Source organism: Lycorma delicatula, chromosome 1 (genome assembly GCF_047948215.1).
Source record: "Lycorma delicatula isolate Av1 chromosome 1, ASM4794821v1, whole genome shotgun sequence".
Taxonomy (NCBI): domain Eukaryota; kingdom Metazoa; phylum Arthropoda; class Insecta; order Hemiptera; family Fulgoridae; genus Lycorma; species Lycorma delicatula.
Window position 1 is genome coordinate 203,076,636 of NC_134455.1, and position 13,196 is coordinate 203,089,831.

At 32.3% G+C, this 13,196-nt stretch overlaps 1 protein-coding gene across 6 annotated transcripts in view; it reads left to right on the forward strand.

Moving 5' to 3' along the window:
- AP-1sigma (AP-1 complex subunit sigma-2) overlaps nucleotides 1-13,196 on the forward strand; it is a 111,696-nt gene that overhangs the window by 12,786 nt on the left and 85,714 nt on the right. For all 6 annotated transcript variants that reach the window (XR_012757017.1, XM_075370739.1, XM_075370722.1 and 3 more), the window contains exons 2-3: nucleotides 4,309-4,487; nucleotides 10,703-10,811. Coding sequence is in view for 5 of the 6 variants with exons in the window: in XM_075370739.1 (XP_075226854.1) it covers nucleotides 4,309-4,487; nucleotides 10,703-10,811 (288 nt within the window). In the remaining variant the exon portion in view is untranslated. The remainder of the gene's footprint in view (nucleotides 1-4,308; nucleotides 4,488-10,702; nucleotides 10,812-13,196) is intronic.

Sequence of the window (13,196 nt, forward strand, 5' to 3'; positions counted from 1 at the left end):
GGAACATCCCTGTCAGACTCCCTTTCTTATTATGGCTTCTTTCTTATGTTCTTCAATTATTAGTGTTGCTGTTTGCTTCCTGTAAATGTTAGCAATTGTTCTTCTATCTCTGTATTTGAACGCTAATTTTTTTAAAATGTTGAAAAAAATGTAATTCCAGTCTACGTTGCCGAATGCCTTTTCTAGGTCTATAAATGTCAAGTATGTTGGTTTGTTTTTCTTTAATCTTCCTTCTACTATTAATCTGAAGCCTAAAATTGCTTCCCTTGTCCCTATACTTTTCCTCAGTTTGTATAATCTATCAATTGCTTCCTCACCTGCACTGTGCAGTAATTCTACAGGTATTCCATCTATTCCAGGAGTCTTTCTGTCATTCAAATCTTTTAATGCTCTCTTAAATGCAGATCTCAGTATTGTTTCTCCCCTTTCATCCTCTTTGACTTTCTCTTCTTCCTCTATAACACCATTTTCTAATTCATTTCCACCATATAACTTCAATATATTCTACCCATCTATCGACTTTTCCTTTCATATTATAAATCAGTGTACCATCTTTGTTTAACACATTATTAGATTTTAATTTATGTACCCCAAAATTTTCCTTAACTTTCCTATATGCTCCATCTATTTTACCAATGTTCATTTCTCTTTCCACTTCTGAACACTTTTCTTTAATCCACTCTTCTTTCGCCAGTTTGCACTTCCTGTTTATAGCATTTCTTAATTGTCGATAGTTCTTTTTACTTTCTTCATCACTAGAATTCTTATATTTTCTACGTTCATCCATCAGCTTTAATATATCATTTGAAATCCAAGGTTTCTACCAGTCCTCTTTGTTCCACCTAAGTTCATGTCAGCTGATTTAAGAATTCCTTTTTTATTTTCTTCTTTTACATTTTCTACTGTATCTTTTTTACTCAGACCTCTTGCGATGTCCTCCTCAAAAATCTTCTTTATTTCCTCTTCACACGCTTCTCTAAATTCCACCAATTCATCAGACACCTTTTCTTCAGGTTTTTATGCCCCGATCTACATTTCATTATCACCAGATTATGGTTGCTATCAATGTCTGCTCCAGGGTAAGTTTTTCAGTCGATGAGTTGATTTCTAAAGCTTTGCTTAACTATGATATAATCTATCTAATACCTTGCAGTATCACCTGGCTTTTTCCATGTGTATATTCTTCTATTGTGATTTTTAAACTAGGTGTTGGCAATTACTAAATTATACTTCATGCAAAACTCTAAGTCGATCCCCTCTTTCATTCCTTTTGCCCAGCCCGTATTCACCCACTATATTTCCTTCCTTGCCTTTTCCAATGCTTGCATTCCAATCTTCAAATATTATTAAATTTTCATCCCTTTTATGTGTTTAATTGCTTCATCAATTTCTTTGTATACACACTCTACATCATCATCTCATGGGTGCTTGTAGGCATATAGACGTTAACAATCGTCGGCTTAGGTTTCGATTTTATCCTTATTACAATGATTCTCTCGCTATGTATTTTGAAATACTCTACTCTCTTCCCTATCTTCTTGTTCATTACAAAACCTACTCCTGCCTGCCCATTATTTGAAGCTGAGTTAATTATTCTAAAATCACCTGACCAAAAGTCGTTTTCCTCTTCTCATTGAACCTTGATAATTCCTACTACAGCTACAGTTATCCTATCTATTTCCCTCTTTAAATTTTCTAACCTACCAACCATTTTTAGACTTCTAACATTCCACTCTCCGACTCGTAGAATGTTATTTTTTTGTGACCTCTTAGTAGTCCCCAACTGGAGATCTGAACAGGGGACTAGTTTACCTCCAGAATATTTTATCAAGGAAGGCGCCTCCATCTTTGTTATATAAAAATGCAGATAGCTACATTTTCTTGGAAAAAAGCAACTGTAGTTTTCCATTGCTTTCAGCTGTGCAGTACTCAGAAGATTGAGTGATGTTGATATGGCTGTTTAAGTCGTCCTGACCTACAGGTCAGGACGACTTAACAATTACTGAAAGAGCTGCTGCCCTCGTTCAGGAATCATTCCTTAGTCTGGCTCTCAACAGATACCTCTATGATGTGATTGCACCTTCGGTCCAACTACTCTGCATCAATGAGCACTCAAGCCCCCTCACCATCGGCAAGGTCTCCGATTCTTAGAGGGAGAATAATAATAATAATAAATATAATGAAGATGTGATCTGTTATAAATCAATGCAAAACCTAAATTGCAAGGAAGTTAATTATTTGATAGTCATAAGTTAACAAGTAGTGCTGTGTCTTTTTCACAGCAGTACCGTTTTTGTAATTTTAAAATTTTTAACTTAATTTTGTATTTATAAAATTCAAATTCCTCCAGTTATAAAACATATTATAACAGCATTAATCGAATAATTTACAATGTGTTAAATCACATTGAACATTATTTTATCTTTTAACACATGCTCTCTAAAAACGACATATTTGGGTCTAATTTACTTTATGAAAATTCAATTTTTTTTGTAACTTTATAATTATTGTTTAGATGCGTAATATTATCATACAAAAATAATTACCTGTTTTTTTTTTTAAATATCTGTTTAATTGTCTTTACAGAATTCTTTCCCTTGACCGAAAGTGCAATGAAATTCAGTTGTCTACCATTTTTTCTTGTACATTTATATGATTAATATAAGAAGAATATTCCAAAGCACCACTATTCTTTTTACTTAATATATTAACATTTTAATAAGAAATTTTGTTTAGCAATTAATTGTGTAGGTGGTGGAGGAGGGTGTTGGTCATTCAATCATTGGTCTAATCTTCCACATAAATTAGTTTATACAGATACATTTAGATATAATTCCTGTTTAGTCTAATTGTATTAGTCAAGCCTTACAGTAATGAATTTATTTTAATTGTTTTTCTTTTTATTATTAAAGCTATTAATTATGCTTTATAAGATCTTTTTTGATTCTTAAATACATTATCAGATTTTTTTTTCTATTTATTCGGAAAAAAGTAAAGTTCCTGTCTACCTGTGATTTCTCTAATCATATTACTCAGAAGTTTCAGTGAATTATCATATATTATGGTAAGTAATTTATTATTTTATGACATAATATGCCATTCTTCTGAACCACTTAAGCCATTCTACGAGCTCTACTCATTCAGTACTTAAATAAAGCTCATTCAGTATTTAGTAATACTTTCACTTTCCATTGGATAACAGGTTATCTTATGTTACCAGTTTTCCTATGGGTATGGGGCAGTTTTCCTAGTGGTCAAATTATGTTCAGCACCAGTCACCTGCATTTGTGGTGATCTGCTGCAAATTGGAGCATTGTCATTGCTTACTACCTACTAGAGTCAATGGGTTAAGCAGTAGTTATGTATGAGTAAGATGTCTTTTGGAGTGGATTTAATTTTTTATTTGGGTTTTGATTGATTTTATGTTACTGGTAATTACTATTACTGCTATTACAAGGCTTTTGTTTAACCTCAAAAGTTAACTGTAATATCTAGTGCAGACCATGAAGCATTTGACAAAAAAATATTACAAAACTTTGGGGCAGATAGGTATAGTCCCTGCTTTAATCCAGAATTTTTTAGGTTTTAATTTCAGGCAGGCTTAAGGTTTTTACCTGCTATGAATTTCATATTAGCATTTTCAGATAAAATCTTGTTTCTTAGAAATATTATTTCCATATAATCTTGAATCTTCATAAGATGGTAATGAATTTAGATTTCTATGTAGATGCAATTGTATAAAATGAAATAAATAACATGTATTCTGATTGTGCGACTGATCAGCTGGAAAATTCAAATGAAACTTTTTCAGTTGCCTTTGTGTAGTTCAGGTATATCTGTTAGTGAATTCCTTCTGTTCAAAATTCTTATAGTGCTTGTAATTTGTGATTAAGCAAGTAGAATAGGTATAAATTGAGGTACTTAACTTTAATAAAGTAAACATATTCAGTACACTTAAGAAGGCATTGGCAATCCTCATCTTTATTTCCCCAGCTTCCTTATTTTATTATTTTGCTATGAGATCAGGTTACTTTTGAAAATGGTATATACAATTTTTTGGGATGACTCTTTTTGTCTTGTGTTGGGCAACTATTAAACATATGGCATTTTAACTTGCAGAATAAAACTGGCCTTTTTTAATGTAAACTTTTTTTTGCAATACCTTATTTCCATTTATTTCTGTTTTTCATACTTCTTACAAAGCAAGAAGTTTTAAAAAAATTTGTGTGAAATAATTATTTAACATCACTTTTATATAGTTTACTTCTATTTGTATATTATATTTAGTTTTCTTTGCTGATGTTACAGATGCAGTTTATGTTGTTGTTCAGTAGGCAGGGTAAACTGCGCTTACAAAAGTGGTATGTGGCTCATCCTGATAAAGTGAAGAAGAAGATTACAAGAGAATTAATAACAACTATTTTAGCGAGGAAGCCTAAGATGTGTAGTTTCCTTGAATGGAAAGATTTAAAAATAGTCTATAAACGGTATGTTACCTTTTTTTATGAAATTTGTATACAGTTTATATTTTTTATACTTATTTTCTTGCATTAAAAAATGTTCAGTCTTCTGTTGCTGGATAAAAAAAATCTTACAGTAGCATAAATCTCTGTGTAGCTAGCTAGCTAGCTGAACCTCTGTTTATGGAGAAATGTAAACAATGAACAGTTTTACAGACCACTACTCAGTCCCTTGAGTAGCTTTCTTAGATAAAATTCCCCAGACATCAGATACTCATTGCAACAAATTAGGAAACATAATTGTAAAAATAATTTGTGGGCATTTAATGTTTACACTTGATATAAGGATATGCTATATTGTAATTAAATTGATTGTACTTCTAAAGTAGAGTTTCTTAAAGAAGCTTTATTGTAGTTTAGACATTATAAATGATGTTGATTGTAATTGATAGTTTAAGTTAATCTGTAGAAACCAATGATTTTGTTAACAGCGACAAAAAAATGTATAAAAGAAAGTGGCATTATTTTCAGTTTTGTATTTTTCACTTCACAATAAAACAATGAGAATGGTAACAATAAATTGATAGATTGGGTTATGATGACTTTGATTTACCTAAAATTACATTGTGTACCAAAACAATCCAATGTTAACTGTAAATTGCTTATTAGAATTAAAAAGGTTAAACCTGGTTTCAGGATGGCACATTAATATTAAGTCGTGCCTACTGAAAAAATGTAGCAAAAGTAAGTTTCATATTTATTTCAATTTTGTGTATTAATGTATTAAAATATTTGTATAGTATAGTCTTTAATCTTAGCTTTTTACTTGTATTATATTAAAATTAACCAAATGAATTATAAATATGGTTTAGAGAATTACTTTAGTACATAAAATATTTTTGTTCTTCATAAGTAATGTGACTGAAGCTGATATTTAGTGGAAAAATAGTAGCTGAACAATTTTTTTGAATTTATTAATTATGTGTTGTAAACTACTACTGCTAGTTTCTTCCCTATTTAGCTAATTCAATTATTTGCAGAATGTTAAAAGTGATAAAGATAACCTATGATAAATGTGATGTTGATAAAAGTTTATCATTAACTAGAACTTGTAAAAACTGTTTTTGTAAGTCCACTATAGACATCTCCAAACATTAGAATATTTTATTGATCTAGTACTATGTGCCATTGTGGTTTCACTGTGCTGTTATGGTTTCACTGTGTAAAATCCATTATCTGCCTTTGTGAACTTGTTTAATTTGAAAACTACTTGATTTTTCTGCACTTTTACCTGCAGAAAAAAGCAAGATTTCACAGTAGGTTTTTCTGTCTAGAACAGGCCTCAAAACAGACAAATTGTTTAAAGCTTTACTATATGTACTTTCATGCAATTGTCAGATGTAACGAACAAAAAAGTAATTATAAAATGAGTTACTGTTGAAAAGTCTTTAAAAATTGATAGAACATGTAAACAAATTAAAATATATGTAAAATAAATTATTGTTTGGGGAATCTGGTTCTTGATCCACATTACTGTGGAATAATTGCTTCTGAACTGGCAGTTTCTACTTTACCATGTAGAAGCTGCATGTCTACAAAATATTGTGAAAATTTACTCCTTTGATTCAAACTCTAACTAGCTACAAATTGATTTTGCTTTCAATAATGAAAGGCTGAATTTTGTTTTAATATAACTCTTTGTCTCTACAGTTGTTTTTTTTCGTTATGTACTATTTTTTTGATTGATTAGTTAAAATCAAATAAACAACATAAAGTAATAGTGTTTTTCTTCAATCAACTGTACATAAGATCAGAAAAGAGATTTTTAAAAACTGTAATGTTTCACAGAATAAAATGTATAATGAGGTACAAGAACCCTATTACTTACATTCTTATTACTGTCTTATCAACATAATACAGTTATTGCATTGGTATAATCATCAATCATTTAAGAATTCATATGATTTTAATGATTTTAAAATGACACTTAGACAAGTTATTAAAATCTAATCTCAGTGTTATGTTATGATAAATCATTAGAGAATAGGCGTAAAAATAATTTGTTATGCCAATGTTGAGTATTTTATTGTTCTGCCTAGATCATGAGAGTATAAGTGCTCTATATCAAACATTTGTTTATTTACTTTTTATTATGACTTCCATCTGACTATCTATGGAATTATAAAATACACATTGAGAAATAACAAAGTTGTTATTTGTTAATAACAAGTATGTTATAAAAATGAGTGATGTGAAATCAGTACGTACATGTGAAATACTATATTTCTACAATTTTTGAATTAAAATACCACTGACCAGTGATATTCTGATCAGTGGTCCAGTATCTTTTTTTCAATGATTTTAATTGTACAAAAGTACATCTCGTAGCAATAGGTAGATATTTCTTATAGCTTACATTATTCTTCATATTTCATTATTTATTAAATATTACTTATATATATTTTTATGTTTTAATATGCTTTAATTATATTATCATTACAATAATTAAAATAAGCACCAAATGTTACCTTAGTATTTGAATTAAAAAACACAAAAATGATTAAAGAAAATTCGTAGTTAGTATTCAAACAGTCATTAATTTGTGCCTTCCTTGTGAAAACTTCAAGTAAAAAATCAAAAACACTTAAAAATATGTATTTTTTGGTAATCTCTACTAAGTAATGTTAGTGAAGAGGCTTAGAGTGAGGCAGGCAAGTTAAGTATAGGCATGTGATGCTTCCACCTGACTATTTTATATAAGGTAGTAAGAATAAAGTACTGAGAACAAAATTTTCTATGTAAATCTTTACTATCATATATTTGTTGTAAATCACTAAATCATTTAAGGATTGGGCATATACTTACTGTAACTTTTTAACACTGAAAATATCTCACCACTTGGTGATAACCGGATTAAAATGTTATGTTTAATAACATTTTACCAAATAAGACATGAATGTGCCAGAAGAATATTAAATAAAATAATAACCAGTTGATTTCTCAAGGTGATAAATGCAAGAAAAATGCCTCTGGGGAAATAATGTTGTTTATTGCTTACAATGAAACATGCAAAGAATTCTGAACTTTTGCTGAGTTCTCTGTAGTTTTTCTGCTATCTTTTACCATCAAAACAAATGCAGCAAAGAGTGAAATTGAAGTTTTTTGTTGTTATTCATAAATAGCTTGATTTTTTTCACTCCATATTATGAAGGCTATTTGGAAAATAACTTCCTATCCCCAGTATTGTGTGAAGGAGTGGGGGTAGCAATTCTACTTTTGCACAGTTGAATAGCCTGGTTCACTGCGGTTCTAGTAGTTTTATTGGAAATAGCACTCCTTGTTGCTTGTTTATTCCTGTAAAACTCATTTGAAATGACTGCTGTCATTGAAAATCCTGCTGACTGTGCAGTGCATGCTATCATCCATTACCTTAACGAAAAAAACTTGTCAGATGCTGAAATTCATCGTGAACTTTTTGCAATATGGTGGGAATATCATGAGTGATAGTTCAGTATGACAATGTTACTATATGTTTCAGGAAGGTCAAATAAACATTCACGACAATGAAAGAACTGGTTGACCCTCTATTGTCACAGATGAACTTGTTGCAAGTGTCGATGTGAAAATTTGAGAAAAATCTTGATTCATGATAACAGAATTCTTTTCTTACTTAGTGTGAAACATTGAAGAAATTGAGGAGAGCCATACAAAACAAATCATGTGGCATTCTGAGTTCAGGCATTGGTTTTCTTTATGACAATGCTTTTTTTGCAATGTCGGACTTGTCCACAAGCTGTTACAGAAAATGCATATGTATTCTTGTGCACTATCGACTAAACCTCCACCCCTGGCGACCCCACCTCCTGGGAAACCGCTAATAAAGCATTACTTCAGGAGAGGGGGTAAGCGCCCACATACACAATCAGTTTCCGCAAGCAAACCATACCAGACCACTACACGCATACAACAAAAATAGCACACTTAACAATACTAAGACGTACCACACACATTTATACATTCATACAATCAAGCCAACATAAGACAAGTGCACAACAGTCATGAAGACTTGCCCACAAGACAACTTATTCACCAAAGCACACTCAACATTTAATTAAATTTCCACAATCTCACCCTTCAACACGCACAAAACTCAACTACTTACCGACTTATTACTTACCCACACAAACGTCAGCCGTAATCACTAAAAACATGAGTAATGCCCTCAGGCACTGGTAGTGGAGTGTCCACAGCCTCATTGCACCAAAGTGACCCCCCTCATGCTCGAGAGAGCCCCCAAGGCACTCAGCTGCAGACCTGTCCAACCCAGCACCTTCCAACGCCTCATTCCCTTGCAGGCCACACCAATGCTCGCCATCTCCTACAAGTTTTTTCTGTGTTTCTAAGTTCTTCTAACACTTTTCTATTATAATTTGCAATAATAGTCCACTGCTTCACACCCTAAAGCATTATCTGTTGAAAATCCTCAGGTCTGAACATGTCCACCCGACCCAGGGCATCCAGCATGCACCTCCGCGCATCCTGAAACCTTGTACAACAGAAGAATACATGGTTCGGAGTTTCCTCCACATCACAGGCTAGACAACGGTTTGAATGGTCAAGAGTGAATGTAAAAAGATACAACCAGTAACCACCATGCCCGGCCAGGAATTGCATAAGACTATAATCAGTTGATCCTTGAGTCCTACCGCACCAACTTCTTACATTCCCAGTCAGACGGTAAGTCCACCAACCTTTCTCTCCCGTTCCCCAACATTCTTGCGAAGTATTATCAACTCTTGTAAATTGACCACAATCAATCTCTTCTTCACCAAAGAAGGAAGCATCCTTAATTTTCTACGCTTCCTTCTGTGAGCAATTGGCATAACACCCATCAGCACCTCTGCAGCCTCTCTTGAGATTGTATGATAAGCTGCCGAAATCCAAAGGCAGCATCTCCTATGCAGCGCAGCAAGTATTCCCATATACCTTTTATACCTCGGGAACATCTGCCCAGATTTCTGCCTTGTATAAGAGGGAAGAATACACCACACTTGATAATAACCTCCTCCTGAGTTTTCCAGGCCTCCTGGTGTTCAGAAGTAAGATGGCAATCACACGCATTGTCCTCTCCGCTCTCTCACAACTTTCCATAACGTGGACTCCGTACCTCAATTGGACATCAATCCAAACGCCAAGGTATTCCAGAATGACCATTCTGGAATCAACCCCCCTTCCCACCAGTTCCAATGACAGTGTTTGATGTCTTTTCTTAAAGGTGATAAGGACTATTTCCATCTTTGCAGTGCAGGGGCCATCCCAAGGCTAACCCCAGCCATCCAAGTGCTGATACTAGTATACAAAGCCTGAATTTTGTCCACAATCTCTCTCTGTGGTAGGCCCGAGTACGAGTACTGTGTTATCCGCATAGCCGACCACAGTAATGTCCTCCGGAAGTGAAATTTGAAGGACTCCATCATATACCACCATAGTGGTATGATGGAGTAAAGCAGATGTAGAGGCATCACTTGTTTGAAGGTGGCAGAAGAGATGGGCTCAGTTGATAAAGGGTAAATGGACCTACAGACTGATTCCAGGCCTCGAGAATTGGCTGGACTGCAAGCATGGGGAACTGGGATATGAGTGAACAGTTCTTGTCTGGTCACAGTTGCTTTAAAGCATCCCCCCTCCCACTCGCTCTCTCTCTCTCTCTGTGTGTGTGTGGGCGCGCGCGTGCGCGTGGACATTGAGACCCTTTGTCAAGTGAGTGGAGAAGGAAGGACACCGCAGAACACACGGTGTTTGAGTGTAACAGATTCTGGGGCAAAGGGAACCATGAATGAGAGAGAGTTTGGCATATTTAAATGCTTACCCCTAATAACATAATGGTGACTGTGCTGCAGACCAAACAAGTATGGCCCAAGATGTAGTAGATGTTGATCAGAATTATCCACACAATGATGGTGAAAGAAGTACAGGGTGAATTCTCCCTGATTTTCCCTTGGGACTGTGTTCATATTCAAAGCAGGTCCGGCTCCAAGGAGAAGTAAATTACAAAATAAAAAAGTACAGGTTAATGGTTCAGAGTTGACCACTTTGATATTGATCCAAACAATTTAGAATCTTTTTGCTCTCATTAATGTGTCATTTTCCAGTTATAATTTTTTCTCAAATTTTTTATTGTTTCCATTTGATTCAGATTTTCTTATGTTTTGTTGTAATTATGTCAGTATTTTATTTTTCAGGTATGCCAGTTTATATTTTTGTTGTGCCATTGAACAGAATGACAATGAACTATTAACATTAGAGATTATTCATCGCTACGTTGAATTGCTTGATAAATACTTTGGAAGTGTAAGTATTGCATTGATATATTAAAAAAAGTGATTATTTTATCATTTTTTGTGTAATGGCTCTTTTGGTACTGAATGGTAGTTGCATGACTTATAACCTCTCTGCGCTTGCTGAATTGTAATTTTTACTCATACATGTTCATGTCTTTCTTGATTCATTACCTGTCATACATTATAAAAATCTGATAAGTTTAAATAAGTAGAATTGTTCTAAAAATGAATTTTAATGATTTTTACAGTTTCATATGTTAATAACTTAATTGATTTTTTGACTTTAAATGTCTAAAAAGTCTTTCTTTGAATATTTTATTTACTTGCAGCACAAGTGCAGTACATTTTATTTTGGTAATGCTTAAATCAATTTTAAAGCTGTCATGGAAATGGTGAAGTAGTTTTTCTCAGCAACTCAGCAATATATACTGTGTACCCTACAGATATTAATATTTTAGTCACGGGGACTAGTTTGAATTTAAATAACTGAAAATTTAAGTTATTCCTCTGTCTTTCATTGTGTAGGAAAATGCAAATCAAAAACTTTTGAATTCATTTAGTTCCACAATAAATGTTTAGTAATAAACATAATGCATTATAATAATTATTAATATAAATATTTGCTTAGTAATAATATTTTAGGAGCTACTTATATTGATGTGGGCGAGTTCAGTTCTTTTTTAGTTATATTGTTAACACCAGGCTGGCTATGTTCTTGAATTAAGCAAGCATGTTGAAGGTTACAGTAACAAGGGCATCGAAAATTATGGTGAGATTAACATCATTATATTAAGATTTCTTACTTCATACATAAAATACCTTATTATCTTTTCATTAATAAAAACTTTGATAAAAGCTAATCAGTATAAAAATTCACATCATGTATTGAATCATATAAATTAAATGATTTTAAATAAAATATATTATTTCATAAAATAAATAATTTTGTATAAAACTGAATTATAATAAAAGATATAGTTAATTGTTGGTTGTGTATGGGAAAGAAAATATGGGTGTATGGAATATAAAAAGTCAATTTATTTACTTGTAATTTTATGTTTTTGAAGGAAATAAAATGGAAAAATATCTGAAGTAGCATTAATGTAAAAACAAAGAGTTGCATAAGTTTTTCGATAAATCCAGATAAAATTTGAATTCAACTCTGGTTACCTGGAGGACTTTGCCCTTGGCAGACTATAACTTTGAAGGTAGATTTATTAATAAGCCCTTAGTTTGTAACTTCATCAGTCTGTATGTACCATTATAAATAATACTGTCTATTTGCTACAATTATTGACAGGTTTATTATATACTGGAAATTTTGTTCAACAAAAAGTATTTAAGACTCCTAAAAGAATTGGATTATGTAAAACGTTATTCTATTATTTTGAGTAAAATTTTGATATGTGGGACTCATGATGTGAAATATATCTCATCTCCCCATCTCTTTTACCAATGGTAAACAAAATTAAATGACATCAATACCCATAATCTGGATATTTTAACACAGAACAAAATTTTATAGAAATTTGTGTACTATCTAGTCTAACAATATCTGGCAAAATGATAACCACTGAAAAAAGCCAAAAAATAAAAATATTCTTGATATCCCACACCCCTGAATTGAATTGCCCAAATACATAACCAAAATGACATACTAATACAGGATGTATCGCGAAATTCTCTGAAGACTTTCATAACTTATTCTATTTGTGAAAGTAATTGAAAAAGTTCAAGTAAACGTATGTCTTAAAATGCTTTGTTTACACGGATTGTGAAAGATTTCAGCTATGACATTTTTCTCTAGTCGTAACTCACGAATAAAACATTTTAGGACTATGTTTATATGAACTTTTTCCATTACTTTCTCAAATAGAATAGGTTATGAAAGTCCCAGGAGAACTTTGAATCTAGAAATGGTAAAAAAAACTATTTCCCCCATATCTCTGTAACATCTTGCTTCCTTGACCAGTTTTGACTAAAATTAAATGTAATCAATCAATCAATCCCATGTATACAGAAATCATTGTGAAAAATTTCATCCTCATTCCATTGAGTTCAGGGCTATCAAACAAAAAACTGGCCAACATACTTACTACAAATGTATTTACATACATCCTCCTGTAAAATTTTCAATGCCAGAGTTGAGTTTGTTTTGTAAAAAAAAAAAAAAATTAAAAATTAAAGCTGATTTTATCAGGTGTTCAAGCATTACAGATAAACTTGCTATTATATATAAAAACAAAAAACAATCCTTCAGGCTGCTGGAACCTTGTCTGATTCTGTGTAGCCGGTTGTATAAACTATTTCAATTTCAGTTGTTCGAATTAAGACAACAAAATCTTTCCTTTTTGTTAAAAACGCATTTAGATTTTTTATTATCTGACATTTTTTT